The sequence below is a fragment of the Psittacula echo genome (genome assembly GCF_963264785.1).
Source record: "Psittacula echo genome assembly, chromosome: 2".
Lineage (NCBI taxonomy): Eukaryota > Metazoa > Chordata > Aves > Psittaciformes > Psittacidae > Psittacula > Psittacula echo.
Window position 1 is genome coordinate 113,715,360 of NC_137737.1, and position 24,044 is coordinate 113,739,403.

Consider the following 24,044-nt stretch of genomic DNA (forward strand, 5'->3'; position numbering starts at 1 on the left):
CAAATCATTTCTATTTGCTATCATAAAGGCTAAATAAAAGGGCAAACAACTCATTGCTGCTTCAATAAAATTCATGTTGCTATTTCAAAATGTAGTTCTCCTTTGTCAGCCTCCACCACAAGATATACTCATTCATACACAATACCACTGCATCACTGAGGTGTTTACATTTTACAGAGTCTCCAGAAATTATGGATTCAGGTTATACCTCTTCCGGTAAACCTGATCACTGAAGAAAAAGTGAGGCTGTTGGAAAATTAACTTTTATTTACAACACTGACAACTATGAAAAGGTGCAGTTTCTTGCTATTGTACTGAGGTTATTACCTTCCTTGTAATAAATCTCAGGACTCTCAATTAAAGTTAACTTGCAGCTTACAACAGGCAGCCTATAAAGTTTGCTGGAAAGAGCTGCCATATTGTCATTCAAAGTACTTCATACTAAACAGCACAAGACAGTGACAAAGCATCTAATTATCCGATTATGCCGCAAGAACAGTTTCTTACATGTACTGAATTTTGCATACCATCAACGAACACAGACTGTTTCATCACTGACTCACATAAACAAAAACAAAAGAAAATAAGATAAAACAATGGGTTTCAGCTACTATTGTTCCCAAAGAGCTGGGATATTTCTGCTAGTACTTCAAAATACCAGACCTCTCCATCTAAGTGGATATACTGGGGATGTCCAGCTCAGGAACGGAAGTTTGTCCATTCTTGTCACAAGAACAAGGACTAATGACTTTAAGCTGATGGAGCGGAGATTTATATTAGATATTAGGAAGAAATTCTTTACTGAGAGTGTTGAGGCACTGGAACAGGCCTCCCAGAGAAGTTGTGGCTGCCCCATCCCTGACAATAGGCCAGGATAGGCGGGGCTTTGAGCAACCTGGTCTAGTGGTCTAGTGGACTGTCCCTGCACTTGTCAGGGGGGTTGGAAATAGATGGTCTTTAAGGTTTCTTCCAGCCCATACCATTCTATGATTCTATGATTGACCAGAGACTAGCTGTCTGTGTAGCCAAAATCAGGGCACACCACAAAGAGAGCTGTGTACTGACTGTCAGAGGTGGTGCCTCTTGGAGTAGAAAGATTTTCTATGAGAGAATGAAGGAAGGAACCCACACCTTTAAACTTACTACTTCACATTTGCCTGGCACTATATGAGGAGCCCTTTGAGGGTTGGTGAGGCCAATACACAAATTCCAGTGGTATAAATGGGGGTGGTGATCAGCAGCTACTTCATGACAAATGCTTGTGCATTTGCTCTTACCGTGGAGAGATGCCATCATAACCACCCAGTAGCTGCAGTGGAAGCTCAGACCTGGATAGTTAAGGGAAATGGACATTTCAGTTTTATGCCCAGGTTTGTCCCACAGCTCCTAATTTGTCTGAGCAATTCAACCAGTGACAAAAGTAGAAGAGCATCAGCAAGGAAGCTGCATTATTCTCCGATCAGGTTTTCTTTTCTGTTGATTAGGTTTACCATAGCTGGTAATGGTATTACATCTGGTACTGTATGTGCAAAACTCAACATGGGTAAGGTACTCCAATTTCTTTTACTACAGTTTGGGGCAAGACAGAGGGATAAAAATGGTTTGTGGATATCTTATGATAATAAGAATTTCAGTGGAGGCAGTTTTTCACTATGCCATTGCTGCACTGTGAGTAGTATCTTCACATTAGCCTTAACATAGTCCCACTTCTTCACAGTCCCAACTGTCATACCATTAAACATAAATCGTGGCCCCAAGGGACCCACTTTTCCAGAAAGGATAAGCAATGCACCCTCCATAGCATATCAGTCTCCAGCTTGTCCTGAAGACTGTCAATTGTGCTAAATTATGTATAAAATCAATGCAAGGTGCTGTCTGCCAGATAGTTTGACATTGGCAATTTGATTTTCACTGAAAGGGGTCACAAGTCCCCAGTCTTCATGACACTAGAATAAGTGCCCATTCTGTCCCTATTTCTCAAGCTCCAAAATTATACCTGCTTTGTTTCACTTTAAAGAAAGGTCACAACAAGATGATGCTGTCATGAAATGCCTCTTTAATGTCTGCAATGGTCGAATTTATATGTTGTTGTCAATGTGGTACTATTACAATCTGCTCTTTCTGCTCAAATTTCATTATATGCTTTATTAAATGGGCATTCATAAATCTTTTTTTTTTTCCCCCTGTCGGATCTCACGCAGTATTATATCCAAGTTACAAAAACCAGCACTCTTAAGACTCGAAAGGATTTTCAAGTGGTAGAGAAAATCTCCTTTGCATTATGATCATACAATAGAATACATAGAATCATAGAATCACAGAATGGTTTGGGTTGGAAGGGACCTTAAAGATCATCAAGTTCTAACTCCCCTGCCATTGGCAGGGACATCTTCCACTGGACCAGGTTCAGTGAAAGGCATCCCTGACCTTGAACACTTCTAGGGATGCACAAATATGCATGAGATATTCATGCCAGTTGGGAGACAAATAACCTTGTGATGACCTTCAGGGAAGCTTGATGTTTTATTTGACACTGATAATGAATCCTGTCTTTGTAAAATAACCACTGCTGTTCAGGGACTGCGGTCCACAGACCTACATAAAATACTTATATAGCATCTAGCTCATGACTCAGCACTTTACTATATGCTTTTTTCTACTGTATGTATGACTGGAGCAGGGTCAAAATCCAATTTCATGGAGTCATCCTTTCCCTTTCCTCTAGAATGGCAGCTGATCTGATATTCCTGTGACAGCTACTAAAGCTCCACATGTCTAGTGGTCTTTGAGACCATCAAACAACAAAACTGCCACCAAAATTGTCTTCCAAATAGTTCTGAAATAGATTTCTGCGAATGCTCATTTAAACAGGGTCACCTGTCATCACAGAGTTCAGCAAACATAACACCTCAGTGAATACAGTGAGTTGTAATAAACATCATGTCATTTTTCAAAAAGGAGTCAACTGACAATTGGTAACAACTTGGAATTGTTATGTCAGTCTTTATTTTCTGAAACAAAAGTATTCATGAATGTATTACTGGTTATTCAAAGTTGTTTAGAATTACATACTATCATATAAGAGAGTAGGTTTGTAGGTTTAGATTTATAAGGAAAAAATTCTTCATTATGAGGGTGGTGAGACAGGTTGCCCAGAGAAGTTGTGGCTGTCCCATCCCTGGCAGTGTTCAAGGCCAGGTTGGATGGGGCTTTGAGCAATCTGCTCTAGTAGCGGGTGTCCATGCCCATGGCAGAGAGGTTGGAACTTACGATCTTTAAGGTCCCTTGTAACCCAAACCATACTATGAGCCTATGATATATGGCTGCAGGAATACTAAAGACGTAAATGTTTTCTCTGACCTGAATGCTGCTTTGAGGGCATCCACATTGTGAGCATCTCCACTGACTCAGGAGCTCTGTATCTGAACCTATTTTTAAGGGCTGTATTCTGCCACTCTTCGTCACGTTCTGTCATACATCGCTCCAGTAGACATGCTGACACCAGTGTAGCAAAATTTTTCGTGAGAACTTGACCTGATGGACTGCTATTGTGCAAAAACGGTTGCCTTCCAGTCTCTGAGGGCTTGTGCTCAAAATGTTTCTTTGTGGTCCTTGTTCTTATTGCCATTTGAGTCTTGCCTTCAAAGAGCTGCAGGCTGAGTGGGAATGTCCAGAAAACTATTAATTTTGTGAATAAATGCAGAGGATTTGTGATGTTTCCTTCAGGATAAAATCTAGAGCTTTCCAGAGATTTTCACAGCAATACTCAAGAAGCTATTTTCAAAATAATGGCATTCACGCAACATATAAAATTCCAAAGCACAATTCCCTTTTCCTGGGCATGGACGGGGGTTTTTTACATCCCAAACAGTAGTTTGGGCTTTAAAGTCTTTTCTTAGGGATAGCAAATATGTAATTAGTCGTTCCACCAAGGAACAATAAGAAACACAAAAGCAACTAACTCAAAGTTAGGGCTTGGACCTAGATGCTCTGCAGTCAAAGATTATTCAGGCTCTCATCAGTGTGAATTCTTGCTACGCAAAAAATGTGAAGATCAAAAACTCAGCAATAGCCTGGAATTCTTCTTTTATGAGACATCACAACAGAGCAGGTCTTTAAAGCTGCCTCTCCCATTCTACAAGGAGTTCTTAGGGTCTGGTTTTACTTTTTTTGGTTATTTTTCTTGGTTGCCTTCATTATGCCCAAATGAGGAAAAATCAGTTCTCAGACAGATAGGGCACTGAATACTGCTTCCTGACTAGGTCAGGCTAAAAGATTCACTTTTGTTTATTTATCAGTTTATCTTAAAATAACCTTGCTGAGCAAACTGCTGTTTATTAACTTCAAGTCAAAACATACTCGTAATGATTCTACATTTTTAGTGTAATTCCCTCTAATCATCCTAGCACAAAAAACTCCGCTTGCTTTTATATCAGCTTTATACAATGCCACCAGTAATGAATGTTCTAGAATTGGAACGTAATTTTGATTAGCTGGCCATTACTTTTGATTTATGGAGCACAGAGACAGCTGGGTTTTTACAAGCTTGCCCTGCAGTACTGCAGATAACAAATGTAATGTAATAATCAAACTTCTGTAGCATGGAACACAGAACGGTTGGGCCCACAGATCTATCTATATATACCCATACCATATCAACAAATTTTATCTTCAGAAGCAGGAGCATAAAAGTAATTTGCACAATGCTACTATTCATTATTCATACCCAGAGTGAAACAGTTTCTTTCACAACTAGTATTTAGGCTCTTGGGGAGAGGGTGAACCATCTGAAGGTGGTTTCACGAAATTACATAAATGCATACAATCATGAGGTTTACAAATGTATTAGAGTTAAAAAAAAGGAAAAGTCTCTCAAAATAAATATAAGAAACAGTAATAAATGAGCCATTGGGAGTGCTGCAAAATCTGATTTTTTTTTTCAGAGAGTATTCCCTTTGTTACTTAGAGACAAATGGTCCTAAATACTTTCTGAAAACTAGTCTCTCAAAAGATGGGTGAAATAAAAGATGGAAGCAATGAGAAAATGATGACCGTCTTGTCCAGGTAGTGGCTGACTATAAAGGTGATAAGGGAACGGTGGGGACAAGTGTGGTGAGATGCATGCAGGTGCTCATGGACTCCAGGTTTTGCATTCCAGTGGTCACATGTGAGTGGCTTTTGTGTGCTCAGGGAAGAGGGGCATGAGATCTGTGACATCGTTTTGATCTTCAGAGTGCCAACAGTCCATTACACACACGTACATACGTCCTCCACAGCCTGAGCTACACGGAGAGCAGTTCGGAGAGCTCATATCCACCACCTCACCCTGACCAATCTTTCCAAAGAGCCCTTTGGGGATTGTAACTTCACATTGTCACTACATTAGTGTACGACCTTCTGTGACAGAAAAATAAAGACAACATATGAATATGAAACCTGATTATAAGTAGCTGCTGTGTTACTGGCAACTGCTGCATTTTTACATGTTCTAGAAATCCACAGAAGTTGCAGGGGAAAAATATTGTTCAGGACACTAAGCTTTGAACAGCTAGGCAAGTCTTCCCAGCCATTGCTATGTTGAGAATACATCCTCCAGTATACAGCAAAACAACCAAACCAAACCAAGACTAAGACCTTGATTCTCTGAGGCTGTAAGTTGAAGAATATGTAGAGCTTGATTTGAGATTTGGCAGTGTTCGACGATTTAGGTAAACTGAGAAAAACCGGGAAAGCTCAAAGCAGTGGAAGGTATCCCAGCAGGAAAGGCAGCAGCATGACACTGGAAGCTCCAGAGAACAGGCATTTCCAAGTTCCCCATTACACCAAAAAAACAGTTTGGCCAGTACAGTAGCAGCAGCTCGGCTGCCCTGTGCCTTGCATTCATTCATCAAAGGGTCCCTAACAAATGGGAGGCTCTTTCCCTATCCTTATGATGGAAGGCACCTTTAGTCCCTGTGGGAAGCACTTAAGGCTTTTTTCTGTAGCCATTCTTCTCCTCTTCTATTTCCCAGCACTGCTTTGTTGTTAAAGGGAAAATTTTTCATTATTCCTGTTGTATTAAGGGTAAACTATCCTATGCCTTAGAGAAACTCCTCCTATGATCCTTGCCTAAAGTAATATTACAGATTGTGTAATGAAATGTAAAGGAAATGAAAAAGGATGGACATGATACAAATCTAGATCATCTCTGGCTGAATGAGAAAAACTGCGTAAAATACACCATTGTGAATTAGGTATCAAGATATTTGTGTGACTGCATTTTATTTGAATAATTATATTGACTGAGGTGAAAGCAGGGATTTTGCTTCCACATTCCTGATCCAGAAAGGTCAATCTGCCAGAACCACGCTCCTCCTGCTAGAAGGAAGGCTCCTCAGGAAGGCGGGAGCAGTTGTGTAAGGCAAGAATTGGGGTCAGCTTACCTGAGATATCTTCAATGACCAGAGACAGGTTTCAGACACCTTTTTGGGGATGTGTGTCCCAACGCCTGTCAGAACATTTTCCCTTGTGTGTTAAGGTGAATGGGACTATGGCAGAGTAGATACAAATGTTCTTCAGGGTAAGTAATTTGGTAGGGTTCCAAAAAAATACTACAGACCAAGAAAGAGAACTCCCAAGAAGCAGACTTCATGAGGCTTTTACCATCAGAGCAACTTTGCTATCTGTCTAAAATATTTTTGTTCACAACTGAGAAATGTTTTCTGTCTGCAAACCAGTGCAATACAGACCCAAACATCTTCTGTTTAAAATTTACATGGATTTATAAACACTTCATAAAGCAGAGTCAAGCAAAACAGAGTATATTGGGAGTAAGGGGAAGAACCTGGTGCTCATTGTCTGCCCTATTAAACTGATTTATGTGCGTTTTTTTGCATTCAGAAGGATCACAGTGACCTTTATAGCCAGCTTGTAACAGTGTTACAGCACAGCCAAGAGCATGTCACCACCAGTAAAGTCACCAGGTGAGAACTCAAATGTCATTTGGGGTTCAACTACTTTTAGGGAATGTAAATACATTTTAGACTGTTAGGGATGAGCAGTAACATCCTTTACCAACAGTTGGTAATCCCAGAGGAAACACAGGAAGGTAGATACATTCACATGTAAGGCCTTATGTATCCATTTAAGATATTTATTCCCCCAAAACACCCTTCTCCACCTTTTTTGCTCATGAAAGTCATAGGGACACAGGCTATAAAGGACTACAATTGAAACAAAATACAAATGGCAGGAAGGCTGAGATGGTAAAGCTCCTAAGGCCTTTATTTCTTGCCAGTAACTTCCCTTGGATACAGTGTCTACAAGGCAGAGATAATATATATATATCACTGCCAAATCCCATTTCCAAAACAGGCTGCCAAATTGTCCTAGACAATGGTAGGGTCTAAAGTTCAGCCATCCTCTTCTGGTCAGTGAAGCCCTCTGATGGGGATTCAGGCATTTATCATGGGTACAAAACCTAGTTGCACATTTCTAGAATCAGAACCAATCTGAAGCTTGAAGAAAGAGGATCAGTTCAAACACCCTTTTTTTTTTTTTCTTGTAAGAGCATTTGAGATGCATAAAAATGATTTACCCTTTGTTCTCTTCAGTAGACCTAATGCTGACCTAACACTAGGTTTGAGAACCGTTGCTACAATTTCAAAGCAGCTGTAGATAGAGCTGGAAGATTGCCTGATCAAGATAAAGCTCCTATTGCTGTGCAAAAGAGCTGAGTGCTGATAAAAGATGACCTCTGCTCCACTTTAGCCAAGCCTGGAAATCTTCCGCAAATCCTTCCCTCCCTGTACCTACTAACATTCGATGTCAATTAAATAAAATTCATCTAGCATTTCCAGTTTGTTGGTTCCAAGTAACAATAATAGAATTATGCCTAAAATACATTTTGCATAAATTACAAGAGACTGAAAATCAATGTGCTAAAAGTGGCCTATTGCTTATTTAACATGTATTTACAGTTTAAATCCTGCCCTTTATATACTTAACTGTGCATAGCCAGATTTTCATTTTTATGTCCTGCTCTACATCTTTTTTTTTTTTTCCCCATATTGATAAATTAAATTCAGAATAGCTCAAGGAAGGTCACTGATAATTTTGATACCTTATTGAAAAACTAAAGCTTTGTTACAGCATCAAACTACACTTACGAATTCACGAGATAAATAATAGCCATGTGTGCAGGGGCCAAAGCGCTACATGCCAATGCGAGAGGACTGCTACCCCTCAACTTTCATCAGGAACAAAGAGTAAGAAAGGAGATGTGCCCATGAAAAGTGCCATGAGGAGGAGGTACCTCGCATGCAGTGTTTAATGCAGCCCAACTCAGATTTCAGGAGTTAGTTACCTCTGGAAGTCACAGTCAAATCATATGTATTACAGTGTGAGTGCTGGGGAAGGACTGAAATGGCACCATGCTGAAGAGCATCACCCAGAGACTAACTTCAACTCCCTGCCCACCCAGCCTCAGAGAGCCCAGATCCTCTCCCGCTGCTCCAGTTCTCTCAAACAGGCTGCAGAACTGTGGCATTTCTGCTGAGTGTGAGCTTCACACTGCTCGGTTACATCCTTAATGAGTGTAAATGTAGACATTAAACCTGAGCAGATTGTCGCAAGTAAAGAAGGCAGGAGTGCTGTACCTTCTATGTTTGCGAATAAATCATTGTAACAGGTTAGAAACATGTTTAGTAGTCTCCTAATGGGACTTTCTGATAAGGCTCCATGACTGTGAGCAGCTCCTTGAAGGACACAATTTGATGTGCATGGAAGTTCAGGGGGGCTCATCTTTACTTCAGTGCAGGAAAGTCCAGGCAACAGATAACTGCCATGATCTGCAATTTATTTATGCAACCCGCAGCACAGTCACAAAACCATTAGATTGCCAGTCTAGAAACAAGCCAAAAATAATGCAAGCTGTGTTATTTAGATAATGTGCATTAAACCAAAGAGCTACCCATCCGTATGGAACTGAGAATTCTGAATTCCGGGAAATGGCACAGATCACTCTGCTTTTATCTAGGAACTTGCCTTCCAAATTCGTGCCAAACTTTCTTCTACGTGCAGCTTATTTTCACTCTAGCACTATCGAATACTAAAGAAGGGCATGTAAATTCTCATGAAACTCAAAACACACTTTGTGTACTTTATATTGACTATAGTCAGGGCTGCCCACGTAGGAGAACGAAATGCCAAACCAAGCACCAGATCCAAAATTAGCATTTTATTCAGAACGTTGGGGTCAGAGGTGTATCATTCATATTCTGGTACACAATACAGAGGCAAAGCTGTTCTCAGAAGTCTCTCCAGTTTGAAAGCTCCTTCCCCCTTCCCTTCCCACCCCCCAAAACATACTGTATATTTACTCGTGCCACCAGCATCAGGCCAACTCCCCTCCCCCCCTTTTTTTTTGGTACAAATTATGTAAAACTTTTGTGCTAAGAACTTTTCTCCCCCCCAAACAAAAAAATAATAAAAATAAAAATAAAAAAAAATATTGAGTACTCTAACTACAGTTCAACAATTGAATCAATGTCACTTGTTTGCAACCTGTTTTGTAAATACTTTATCCATAACGAAAGATATAAACATGCAAAAACCTGAATCCATAGTCCAAATAATACATACACGTGTTCTGAAGTTTCTGCACTTCTCCACAGACTATGCCAATAAAACATTATGTACACATACGATTTTTTTACAGTGAAGTGGGAAAAAAAATACTAGAAATTAAAATTAAAAAGAAAAGAAGTGTACATGGATTAAGACCAAAATGTGTCCAACATTCTAGCATAAGAAAAAAAAAAATCAATTCTGCTACAAACCGGTGATATGAAAACTCCCTTTATTTGCAACCAGCTGCATAAGTTTTAGAATTTTAGTGGAAAAAAAAAAATAATTCCCTAACATCTAAAACTAGAAGTAATGTACATTGTTCCACCTCATGGTCTTCTCTCCCAGATAATAAAATTGTTCCATGAGGATTTTTTTTATTTTTTCATCTTCTTATTTTAATAAAAGCAATGCGATGTAACAAAAGCATGTTGAAGCATATTGTGTTTCACGTTACTCCTCCCCACCCCAACATATTTTCTCTTTAATGCATCATTTCATAAATCAGTACCATTAAAGCCTTAAACATAAAACTAATTCCGATCTGAAAAAGGTACAAAAAGGCACATAAAATCCCAGTGCTTCTGTACTGTAAAATTCAAGTGTAACTGAGCTCAATATTTTTTTTTCCAAACAGCATTGGATCACTGATATTCCACGGAGCCCAAATTGGTTTGCAGCCTAAGCCAAAGCCTTCAGCAAGCACTTGTGCTAGTAGACTACAAAGTTAAAGCCTAGCTTCTGTATGCTTTTGGGGAATATCAGTTGAAATGTTTGTACTTGTCCAAAACCAAAGTTCACTCTGAAGTTCAGTCATCACCTCCACCGTACATATCAGCAAGTTTCTTGAAACGTGGGCCCCAATCATTTAGGTAGTCATAGTCTTGCTCACCACCACTACTTGAGGAGTTAAGAGAGCTCAAGGATCCAGCAGTGGAGCCACTTCCTTCATAGTCAAACACTAAGAGGGAGTCATATGGTGGGGCTGTAGGGTCATTGTCGGCCGCTTTAAGTCCCTGCAAGAAGGAGAGGGAGAATGCGAAAAAAAAAAAAAGATGAATTCTGTATCTGAGAAAGACAAAACATAACTGGAATATCCCACTGTGGTTCTCTATCAATTGCCATTTAAGTAAACCAAGTTCTTACCCTTCTACAATCCAACTTAAAACAGGATTCCTATTTTTGTAACTCCAGCAAGAACTTACGTTCCTTTTAGAATGGCCAGGTTTTCAGCATTACAGCACTAGATGTTTTGAACGTAGTGGCAAATACGGCTCTAACAAAACATTAAGAGAACATCACAACGCTAGAACTGATGCTAATAGAGATACAGTTTCAGAGCTACATGGCTCACAATCTGCAGCATGAAAAATATGGGACTGATTAAACAGACAGATGGGGAAGGAGAAATAGGCATGCTTGCAAAGATTCCCTTTAACAGCCATCTCACATGGCCAATAACATATCCACTGACACTGCTGGCCTGCAGTCCCCCTGGGTGTGCCAAATACCATATTTAGTTAGTCCTGTAAAATCCATGTACCTCTGTAGGCTGCTGTGACAAAAAGATTTGATACGTTGGCTTAAGCATTATGTGTTTTGCCATAGCTACCCATAAGATTTCTCCTGCTCTTTGGAAAACACAGGCACAATGACATCAAAGCTAAAAACAAGATTATAACCACTTTTGTTTCCCCATTTCAAAAAAATTCAAGTTTATTAACACATGAATATTAGGTCTTCAGTCATTTTAAATTTCTACTCTAGAGCTGAATAACCCAAACTAAAACCAAAACAAATTGGATAAGAGGAAGGTAGGGAAAGAACCACACTTCTTCCAGAGGAAAGTCTCTTCTCTCCCTGTTCTCTTACACATGTCCAAACCTAAACGGTAATGTAAGTAATTAATTTTGGAATATGAGACTATTATGCTGTGCTTATCCTGGGAAGATTTACAAGCTGAACATAAAAGGTTGAAGCCTGAAGTTACAAAGCCCTGTTGTGTTTTGGGTTTTTCAACCTTGCTGTTTCCACAAGATTAGCAACACATTTTCAAGATCTTCCACTTCAAATAGGTTCTACTTCTGCAGCCACTGACAAGGGATAATGTATCTTCCAGAATTCTGTAAGGTTGAGCTAAGACTTTAAATTGCTCACTGCTAATCTGAATCAAACCTATTTGTGCTGGTCTTATTATTAATTTTAAATATTTATTTATTTAAAAAATGGTTTAATTATACTCCTCATTATTTGAAGGACTGAGTGTGCCTCCTTCAAATTATTCAATATATTCTGGTTTTAGAAAAGTACAGGGTTTTTTGTATTTAGTTTGAATGTGACATAATGGAAATGGATGTTGATTTTTCTTCTAGAAATACATACATAGCTAAACCCATTAATTAAAGCATATGGCATCAATAAGGTAGAAGAGAATTCTATTTCTTTATTGCCTATCTAAAGTCATTCAAAAGTGTGCAAAATGTACCAAAAGTAATTTTGTAAATCAGTGGTGGAAGAGACCAGCATATTTATCAAACTAATGACCCCTAATTGAGAACACATTTTGGACTTAAAATGATCATTTCATGTAGTACAACAACATCAAGCAGGTTATTAATAGTCTGCATTAGGAGCACGGTTTTGAATTATCTGATAAGAATAATTGGGGATGCTTGTTATCTTTGGCATTTTCCATCCCGATGGCCATAATAAGCACAAAATATTTAAAATTCTGAAACAGCAATAACAAGGTTGGAAGAATTCCCTTATCCAGCTTCGAAGCTGGAAATAGTTCTAAAGCTTTCTCAATTTCTGCTGCTGAAGCAGAAATGCAACTTTACTTCTTAGGCAGTAACTGGCCTTATGGTATTTACATCTTCCCTTAAGCCTGCTTGGGGTGACAGACACCCATGCTTTTCAAACACAGGAGACAGGGAAGGAGAATAAATACCACTTGAGCTTAAGGAGTGCTGAGGTATGAATCCAGGTATCAATGTGTAAAAGTCATTCAGAAAGGCAGCTTGGAGACGAAATGCTGCTTCCCAGTTCTGCCTATTAACAGTCAGCCAACCACAGGATACTAATTTATTAAAAATCAGTGAATAAAACATTTTTCTACATCACTGCAAAAATTCTGATAACTGTGAGCCATCCATGGCAAGGTGGCAAGGCAGTCTCTTTCCATCTTTTTTTCCAAAAGGGAAGATGTACTTTTATTTTCTTTTTCACTTTGCTGCTGGTATCATGATAGAATTTAAAAAGAAAACTGGTTTTGTGCTACTGACTTACAAGATAACATCTCACTAACGAATTCACTGTTTCAAAGGTTGTACTTATTGTGTAATCCATTCTGTTCAGAGAACATAGCTACAGGCCATGTTATGGTGGTATTGATTCAACTGAACGGTCCAAGTTACACTGACATTTTCACCTGCCTTCTGGTTAAAAATTCCTTAGATTCTTAGTGTAATGATTGAACTTAGTCTCTAACTCTTCAAATGACAACCAAGCTTTCTCCTATATTTGTGTGGCACGCTGCATACTAAAATGACAAAGAAATACTACAATTTTTTCACTTTCCCTCTGCTAAGCATAGTCTGTGAACCTACCCAGTGCACTGCTGCGCTTTACTGCTGTATTCTACAGCGAGTCTGAACCTGGAGTTACTGGATGTCAGCTACGGAAGAGAAATTAGCATATGAAGCTCCCACTGGTTTCAGTATCGCCACCTTTTTGTTTATTATGCTGTCCCTTTCAGTAGGTGGTATCACAGCCTGCCTTACCTGCATGGCTGAAAAGGCAACAAATGGCTGCCAAGAACTGCTTCTACTGATTTTGCTTTCATGGTGTTGTCAACTGCTTCTGAAGAGAAGTCTTTCCCAGATATGCTCAAGAATCTCAGGGCAGCAGAGCTGTTGTAGTTATTTGGTTACAGTTTCCTGATCTGAAACCCCAACATTTTTACTAGATACAGAAGCTTACTCAACAACAGAATTGCTAGGGCACAGGACCAGGCGGTCCTGCTAGGAGAAAGCAAACCTAGTCACATTTCGTTGCATTTGCTGTACCCCTATAATGCACAACAACCAGTCACAGAAGAGCCGTGGCAATACAAAGGTCCACTTGAGACCTAGGACAGACTGAGTAGCAATCTCACCATTTTCCTTTTTTATATTATGTCATGGTACTTTCACTAACGAGGAGATAGGGGCAGAAAAGGAGAAACTACAGTGCCTTGACTGAGGAACAATGGTAACCTGAAGTAATACTTTCCTTAGCATGTGTGCCATTGTCAATTTACCTCAAATCAAGGGAAAGCAAAACCCTCAACATCTTTAACATAAACCAGTACAAAATCTAATGCTTTTATTTTCATTAATCCTCGTACTCAATCAGATTCAGCAGACTTCTGATGAGAAGGAAACGAAGAACAGAGCCCTACAGGGAAATACAAAAAAAAAAATTGTTTACATCTAGAACCATTTTTTCACTTGACAGGAGAAAACAGAAAACATCGAGGGAGTCTATTCTGCTTGAAGGTGCACTGTATCAATAGCCATTTACTAAGAATGAACTGAGGGTCCTCCATGTCCTCATAGGATGAGATCTTTAGTTTGCAATTCAAATTCAGTTTACCTCAGGCTATGTGCTCTATTGATTAGAAATACATTCTTAGCTACACACTCTCCACCACAACATAATTGATTTAATATTTCTAGGGACAGCACAGGTGGTTCTTGGAAACAAGATTAACAAAGCTACTTCAAAAGGGCCTAATTTAAACTGCCCTACAAATTCTGACTATTCTAAGTGTTAATTATGCTCCACACTCTGCAGGTTATGTTTTAAAAGGCTCAAAACGGAAAACAATGTCTACAGAGGATTCTTAATAACACATGACTTATTTCACTGCCTTGTTTGTACACTTGGCTGGAAGAAAAGGAGGCTTTTCCCTTCCCTCTTAAATTAGAGATTCATCTACTCATTGAAACAGACAAAACAAGAAAGTCCCTGAGGTCATTTAGCTTTTGCCTACAAAACATATTTTGATTATAAGGCACTTCTGAAACTTTCCTGTATCAGGAAGTTCGTAGCTCTGTATATGTTCTCTTACCTGTACAAATGTTATAAAAATACTTCAAGTTTTTATCCTACTAGTAACCTGTTTTTCAGCTGAGAAGTCACTAGAACACTACTACAAAATACTTATGTATGTCTCATCGAGTTAAGCAGATTTAATACAATGGATGACAGCTAGAAAATAATATATCAGAAGAAACAGAGTACTGCCAAAAGAAAAGAAACAAAATGAACCACTAGGTTTTCTTCACTTTTTGTTTCTAAAGCTCTGCAATAAAAGAAGAAAAAAACACCCCATGCTTGTTTGGCAATGGTAGCTAAAGCCTCCAATATCTGAAATCAATGACCTATAGCTCTATTTTGTCAAAAGTTGGAGCATTTCAGAGGCTAATTCAAACAACCCTGGCTGTGTGTCTGAGGTGCTGGTGAGTATTCAACAGACTGTATCAGTTCCTGCAAATGGGCCGGCACCTGAAAGGATCATGCTGATCAGCATCTCTGGGAATACAGCCAAGTCCTCCAAAAGACCAGACCTATCTTTTACATATTTTCAAATGAATGAGGCAATGCAGAATTTGCTACCAATGTACTGACAACTCAAAGGCAGCCTCTCCGTGTTCAGCTAGCAACCGGCCTAGTTCTGCAGGTGGTTTGGGTTAGGGCTGCCCAAGGGAAAAGTTATGCCTAATAATGTTGAAGCTGGATGCAGAGTGATAAGAACTTTGACTTTTCTTATCTTGCTATGTTGTTTTCACAGCTCAGTGTATCTTTTCTACGAACTGCCCTCAGAAATGTCTGGTATGGGTTTTACCCAAGATACTTCTTCTATTTGCTTCAAGTAAAACTGAAAGGAACTTACCAATCTGTTTGGGTATGATCTTGCCAGGACTGCAAGTGGAACTCTCTGAAGAAAGTCTGAAAACTGTGCAGCCTGAATGTTTAGGAGCTAGATGCTGATAATTTGGTAATTTAACTGTAAATGAGTACTACTGTGAAAGAGTGATTTTTTATTTTTTTTTACGTTACCCCTCCCCCCTAGTCTTTTTAGGATCACATTTGCCACAGGAAGTTTTAAAATAAAACCCAAATTAAGATGATACCGTTCTCGAGAAATAAAATCTCCATTTTGCTCAGACTTCTGCCAAAACACAGTATGGATAACTTTTGAGCAGCTACTGTCTGCTAGAGAGAGGGTTAGGTTGAATGCCCCCCAGTAAAATGACACATTGCTATGAAATCCTAAGAAAGAAATACCTTATGAAAAAGAAGCTAAATATATAATGCTTGAAACACAGAAACTAGCTCATACAGTTCTCTTCAATCGAAGGATATAATTAATCCTGAGCTAAGTTGCAGACAAGAAAATTACCATGTTTTCTTTAATGTCATATATATTTCCAAGGTTTATTTTAGAGGCAGTGACATTATTGACATTATTTTGCTGTCTAAAAATAGCTGGTAGAAGCTTTCTCTTTTCTTGGCAAGGGGAAGGATAAAGGGAGATATTGATCTAATAAAATAGGCAACAGTGAGAAAATGACTCCATTCTTGTCTGTATGGCAATATAAACATATTGGGTTAAATCAAGAGAGCATGTACTGTTTCTACAGGTCCATGTGTACATATTGATGCTATAATCTTCAAGAGTGATAATGTACTGAAAAACAGTATTGCAAGAACAGCTCTAAGTAACTTAAAAATTGCAGGAGGCTAGATAAACTCTGGACCCTTTGTGGCTTTCCAGCCAATTCACACTCATTCCTTGTCTTGGCTCTGTAAGAGAGCTTGATAGCTGCTTTGCGGACAAGAAAAAATAGGGTATCAAGGATTATGGATTCTTCCTGACCACCTGATACGTGGGTGGTGTCTGGTCACAACTGTGTGAAAACAGGATGGGAAACTGATTGGAGAAAGAGGAGGAAGCACAAGGAAGTTTTTGTGTGCACACTGCCTTGACCAATAACATGGGCCTTTTACTGTCCCATGTCTCCATCATTTTCCAGAAGTCAATTATAACTGCAATATTTGGAAGTGCACGGCATGCAAAAATCCCCTTTACTGAAACATCTCCTTCTAAAACAGCTCTTCCCCAAAACTGGAATCTCTTAAATACAGTGTCCTATGAGAACGTTTGTATGTTTCTTGCTAGTCATCAGTCTGTAGTCTTGGTGTTTTTTAGAATTGTATCAGCATATACCTTAAGAAGCGCAAACTCACTTTTCTGCAGCTGGCTAACACAAAAGACTTTGCTATATTAGCCTGACTTTTCTTTGAAGCAAACAAAACTAAACACATTTGAAAACCAGCTCTGCAATACCTATCCAGTTCTAGTTGCCAAGGAAGATATGAGAAATTAGAGAATTCATCTACAGAATACAGCTTTTTTAAGTGATAAATTTTGGATTAGTATTTGTTTTCCTATAATCAGCAAGTACAAGAAACTGTTCCATCTTAAGTACCACAAGACCACTGAGTTACAATTGACCAGCGACAGAAATAACGAAGCCAGTATTTGTAGGAACATTTCTTTCAAAACTGTAATCTGGTATAGTCTCTTACTTACATTTACCTTTATTAGATTGAAGAATTGAAGATAATGCAAAGACTTTTAAAGCTCGATGACAAGTTTCAAAAGCACTTACATAACATTTAATTTAGCTGCCCTGCTCACTAATCGTATTTGATGGAATCCTTTTGGTCTTACTGAAGGTACTGAATTTCCACTAATATCTAGATTCAAAGGGTAATGTATGAGGAAAATGAAAATTAGCCTTTTTCATTATTAAATTACTGTGAATTCATAAATGAATTTAGGCTAAACTATAATTTTGTTAGCCTATTTATTACTTGGAACCCATAGAAAAATTCTGTTTGGAGATACTGTGGTTGCAGCTGATAACATATTATGAATGTAATTAATACACATGTATATAAGTTAATTGATATATGTTCCCTTTCTGTTTGAATGAGTTAATTAAAACTGTCTGCACAAGAACAAATTTACTTCTATCTAGCAAGACAACTTTAATTGTATGAGTAAGTTTTAAAAAGTTACTATGTTCAAACATAAATTGCTACTCATGCAGAGTACAATACACAAAATATAAAAGGTTATCAGACCTTAGGAGGAAACTCTCTTCCTCTCCTTTACCTCATTAATGAAGTCCCCAATGTCCCCAGGATGAGGAGCAGCTGATCTGACTGGATACTGAGGTTCTGCATGGATTGGCCTTTCATCAAGACGTCTGATTCCCACAGGTTTGATGGCATCTGGTTCCACAGTGTCAGGCTGCTGGAGCTGGCTCAAGTCATAATCCTGCAAAATATGAAACACAGACAGTATGTTAGGAGAATTTCAAACAAAATCTGTCAGGGTGAAATGTGAGGTGGAAAAAAGGGAAAATGAGAAGTATCATTTCACCAGAAGTCCTGTTTTCAGGATTATAATGCTTACTAAGTCAGTAACATTATCTGCATACCAACAGGATCTACCATTTTTATTCTATTCCATCAGATTTGTAGAGCATCTTGTAAGTTTTCCATTGAGCAGCAAGGATTTAAGTAGTGCTATTAAGAGACTAAACACTTTACCTAGTAATGATGATTTACTGCATAGAGCAAAGATGCCAAGTCCAACTCTTATTTTTCTAAGCAAGTAAATGCCAGACATTCTCACATCTCAAGAAAGAGGCAAGCGCACTGCTCTCCAGCTTTCTATAATACCTTCAAAGAATGAATTTAAGACTCCTTACTGATTTCATGTGGCTTCCATAATATGAAAGCCAAAGTGGGAAAATGTCGTAAGAAGTACAAAGCTCCTCAGATTTGGCCTTAATTCTAAGCACTTTTCTAGAGATTACTTGTGGATCTGTGCATTAAGTACTTGATGCCACAGTTTCAAACTCTGGCAGACTGATGAAGCTAGCATAGCACTATGAATTCCAGTAAGCAGAATGTATGTATATAAAAATTTTAATTAGATAGATGTGTATGCATTTGAGATGGATATTCCTGCATACTATTTGCACAGTCTGATACATCTCAGCATTGTCATTCACCTCACTGTTGTCATGCCTAGAAGGCAGTCATACTCTAGGATGCCTTTGCACAAGGCACTGGTAAAAATGCAGAACAAAGAACTGGGCTTAAAGGCTTAAAACTAAATCCATTCACAGACTACCAGTAGTAGACTGGAGTTCATGCCAACTCTACTATATGCCAGATAGGCTGCCCCACAAATAATCCAAGCAGTTGTGTAGCATCTTAAATAAGCTCCTTTGTCAACAGTCTCTATTTTACAACAGTATTGTTCTGCTAAAAATCTTATTTATAATCACAACTTGCTGGAAGTTGTCTGGACAGACAATTAGGTTTTCATTGTTTTTTTACTGGCTCCTAAAGGAAGGAATGCAAGCATGTACTTCTGCTGTCACCTCATGGGATGTAGGTCCTTTTTGGGGTCATACTCTCAAACCCAGATTTTTCAACAGGAGGAAAGGCTTGTTGACAGCCGTGAAGGTAGCTTGTTGGGAGAATTGTAACTGACTATCAAATCCAATACACCTCCTAATTTGTTACTTGGGTCCTCAGCTGACTGCACACAAATATATTATCAAAAAGGGTGGAAAAGCTCCACTGAGATCTGAGAATGCAGCTTCATATGCTTTAATTAGATTACAAGTTCTTTGTGGCAGAGCTGTAACTCCTACCCTTCAGTTCTCTGTGTACCAAACAGAGTAAGTGATCTCCATGAAGCAGTATGAATTGCAGAAAAGTAAACAAAAGAGAACTTTTTATCCTTTCCCTTTTTATTATGTAAAATAAATCAAACTAGTTTAGAGACATGCTATCAGAAAATCCTATCAGAGAAGAATGCACTTTCTAGAATTTATAAATATGTAACACAAAAGTACTTTTCATACCCACCCAAAAGATGAAACATGGAAAATGCCAAAAGGGAGAAATGAAAAATACTATGTTTTTAATACTAAACTTTTCCTTATGGAGGAGTTCAAACAGGTATGGTTAAATAACAGTACATGAAGATCTGGAGAGTGTCTCTGGTCATTTCAGTTTTATAAAGACAAAATATTTTTTCTACCCACTCACACATTCAATTCTTTTTCTGATTAGTGGATTCATACTGAATTTCTATATGACTAGTCAGGCTACTAAGTTCATATCTAAGGCCATTCTCTTGAGTGTATCTACAGTTAGAAACATTTCCTGGCTCTATAGCTAAAAAGAAAGCAAAGATTGCCATCTGCAAGGCAACAGCAGTGCAGAATGTGTTTTTATGTGGAAACCCATTTTGGTTTCCTTTTCTAGGGTAATTTATGACACTACCCTTCAATAGGAAGAAATTTACTCTGCAGGTCTATTAGTGTCTGGGCAGGACGAGAAGATCCATTGTGCTTATTACCACAGACTCTCAAATCTCTCGTATCATTAAAATCAATACTAACTGTACATCAGTCAGGTATGGCAAGTCATCCACCATCTCCCCAAACTGGCTTAGTGCCATACAAACACAGCATCATGCAATGACTCCAGCTGTTTCAACATTCTGTTTAAAGTCAACTCTACTCAATTATTGTGAAGTAAAAGAAGGAAAAATGTTTTAAAGAGCCAGGGCATAAGCTGTTTAGGGCTGCTAAAATTTCATTTCTTCACTCAATGCTGCATTCACAGCTAGAAAAATGGGAAAACTTTTCATGTAGCTCCTGAACAGACTTCAAAGTTAGCCTCAAGCAGAGTTTAAGATAGCTAACGGCAGAAGTGACAGCTAAATGGAAAACTGTGGCACATCAGAGAGAGAACAAAACATCCTGGATAGGTTGGAAGAACCAGCTTTGAGCAACACTCTGGGTCACTATTTTTACTCTTACTTTCAGGACAAGTCAACAACATTTGTCTTTGCTCCAGTCTTTTTCCAGATAATCTGGTCATAATTACAATCTTCTGAAGGACTAATGAGGAGCAAGACTAGGCCCTCCATTGGAAATGTGCTAGGTTGTAAGCTAGGTTGTGAGCATCCAGTTCATGAAGCTGCCAATTTTTGTAGGCGGCATTTAATTACTTATTTATGCTGTTCAGCCCTAACCTCAGCAATTTCAGAACAAATACCTCTTTCCCTTCATCCAGTCTGGATTTAAGTAAATCCAAATAGAGCACTTGGAGTTTTTCTCCTCAAATTTCTGGACAAGCTTAGATTGTTGATGGAAGGGAGACCCTATTACCAGTTTTTCTCTATTGGAAGGTCACTAAAACATACTGGTTTTTTTCCCCATTTTGCATGTAGCAAAACTCAGGCCTTTAGAAACCAGAAATTTTCACTAGTCTGACTGTCCAAATCTACAGCCAACACGGAAGCAAACACCTGCCATTCTATGACAGGGATCTAAGCAAAGCAAACTGAACAATCCCTTGGTCCTTCTTCTTGTTTATAAAGTGATCTGATGTCACAATGGGGTAAATAAAGCTACTTTTTAGATAACTGGTAGTTCAAGACATGGCAACCTTAATGCTTTATCAATATTACTCTGGATCTAACCACCAGAACTTTTGTCTCCTTGGTTAGCACCTCTGGCATCGCTATTTGCTCTTGCTGAAAAAAACTCTGATGTGTATTGTAGCAGAAAAAACACTGGGTTTGATTTGCTTTTGTTTTAAGAAAGAAAATAAAATCATGAAGTACTAAAAAGACATTTTATCAGAAGTTGCACCTTATGAAATTCAACAATCTCAAAGAACTCCACAAAACCCCACCAACCGCCTCCCCACCAAGCTGATTACAAATACTGACCTTATTAGCTATTCATCTAGTTCTAGACAGCTTTAAATAGACTTACACAATTACTAGTTCTCATCTCACATTCCTGAAATGCGAGATCCCAGTGAGAAAATGCTAAATGTCAAAACCAGCTATCCAAGCCAAAACAAATTAACCACCTTACAAGATGTGTAGGCAGAAGAGTCCAAAACCCCAAGAAGCAATTCCTTAAGAACATCTACACAGCAGTTCAAAGCACAGGCTAAATATCTCAACTTGAATAGAAGAAATGTCCAAAATAGAAGGAAAAGCCATTTCATGTTCAAGAGTAATCACTGATTTACAGAGAATCAAGATAATGCAGCCTTCAAAATCTCTTCCCTTAAACAACTTCCTCTTGTGCAATGAAGTTATTAATTTAACAGTATGTGAGTGATAACCCCTCACACGGCAGTCATCAGGTACTGCAGTTGACAAGATTTTTTTAGAAAGTATGCTGCTTTCTGACAGTTACCAAATTCTGTAATTTCTGAAAAAAAAACCAAACCCAAAAAAACCCCCACCGGAATAAAAATGAGGGAATAGGCTAGAAAACACAGTTTCTCCAAAGCTTCTAGTTTTATAAAGTCAACTGTTCTTTTTTCTCCTGAATCAGCTGTTCGGTTTGCATTTGTATTTTAGAAATCTACACAAGCACTTTGCTAAAACTTAAAGTAAAAATTTTTACAGTGACTGGACCTGCTTTGTATGAATGCACATTGGAGCATTATAAAGCAGAACTGCAAACAACAGAATGAAACCACAACTTACTAAAACCATGAACTGCTGTGCACAGACAGGACTGTTTCCCAAAGCGGAAAACTTCGAAAATACTGGAATATATTACATCTAAATTGATCTTTCCACTCATGACTAAGAAATTTTCTCTAACATTAACATTGATACATCCTAGAACGTGCAGCCTGACACATTTATTAACAATTTATGTAACTGGATTCTCAGTTACCTCAGAGCTCTCAGTTTATTTCCTGGCCATTCACAAGACTGTTATACACTTTCAGGGATAACTTGTTTATTTACCTTGTACTGAACTAAATCTTCAGCTATGCATGAATACAGGCCTGAAGATATGACTAATGTAACAAAACCGCTACACCTGTTTCTCATTTTCAAAGGACGTAGCCTTTGCAAAGAAATATGAAAGCTCAGATATATTCCATGCAAGAAATAATCAATTCGATTGTCACCAGATCACTTAATTTGATGGCGAGAGCTGTATGCATAATTCACCAAACAAAATCAGCTGCAGTGGTGTAAGCACATGAAAAGCAACATTGGCAGAAGTGTGCATTTCAGTCATCCCTTTTACAGTATGGTGCCTTAGTGTAAACCCTATTTTGTATTTGGCTTTAAGAGAATAAAGCAAACTATGACTTGAAGTACCTATGGATAAAACACATGTTCTGCTTTGCCTTTTTGTTCCAAAGAGAATCACTGTCTATTCCGAGAGAGGAATGGAATGGGGAAGCAAGGGAAGAAATATTTTTACACAGTTGAATGTTCCCACCTGCCAAGATCTTTTAAAAACCAAGAAAAAGGAAATGAAACCCAATCCTGCTATATAAGATATACCTTCCTACCCCCAAACCCACCAAACATCACCCTGAAGAACTGAGAGAAATTTGCACACAAAATATTGCCCAAGTTCTGAAAAACACTACAATTTGCCCTAAATCTTACATCTGCTGAAATAATGGACCCTACCCCCCAAAAAAAAGAAAACAAACAAAACAAACCAAAACCAACCAAAAACCAAAAACCAGAAACAAAGCAGAGAGGACTGACTACACACAGGCTACAGGTGGGAAGCTAGTTAGAATGACTATGCTAACAGTTTTTCTTTATTTGCCACTCACATTCTGATTGCTTTCTGCCATACTGCTTTTCCAATTTGTTTTTATTATAGATCCATCTGGGGTATTCCTTTTTAAGGTAACCAAGAAGCTAACTTAGCTTTTTTTAATAATAAAAAGGTGAAAGTTAAACTCTAGCTGCAGATAAAACACTGTAACAGGCATAGATTCTAGACAGGATAAAAGATAAAACAATTTTTTAATGGAATTACAGAAACATTACTTTTCATATGATGAGATAAAGATTCACTAAGGAATGACAGTAATTCCTCCACGGGAGCACTGCATGAGTTGCTCATTCAAAAAATGAAGTTAATGTCTTAGTAAGCAAACACAACCCCCAAAATAACTACATTCTAATTATAATATTGTATATTCCCTAGAGATATCTTAGCAACAGTTATTTCATTCATTATCATTAAAATTTCTAAACATAAACCATATTCCAATCTTAATGCAATGCAAAATAGAGGTTAGAATGTGATCGGAATAACATTTAGATAGGGTGGTGAAAATAAAATATAATCAAATGAATTTTATTATCATTGTTATATTTACAACAGAGGTTACAATAAGATCCAACACAGATGACCATTGCTATCTTAAGATGCAGGCATACAGGAAGTTATGACTATAAGGAACCTGCCTTGCCTCCCCCCCACCCAAAAAACCCC

At 38.3% G+C, this 24,044-nt stretch overlaps 1 protein-coding gene across 1 annotated transcript in view; it reads right to left on the bottom strand.

The window, feature by feature from the left end:
• Positions 1-10,415: 10,415 nt before the first annotated feature.
• Positions 10,416-24,044, bottom strand: part of CDH2 (cadherin 2) — a gene marked incomplete at both ends in the record, with an annotated part of 117,556 nt that continues 103,927 nt past the window's right edge. The window contains 2 exons of the mRNA XM_080611755.1: positions 10,416-10,622; positions 17,837-18,001. Of these exons, the coding sequence (XP_080467881.1) occupies positions 10,416-10,622; positions 17,837-18,001 (372 nt within the window). The remainder of the gene's footprint in view (positions 10,623-17,836; positions 18,002-24,044) is intronic.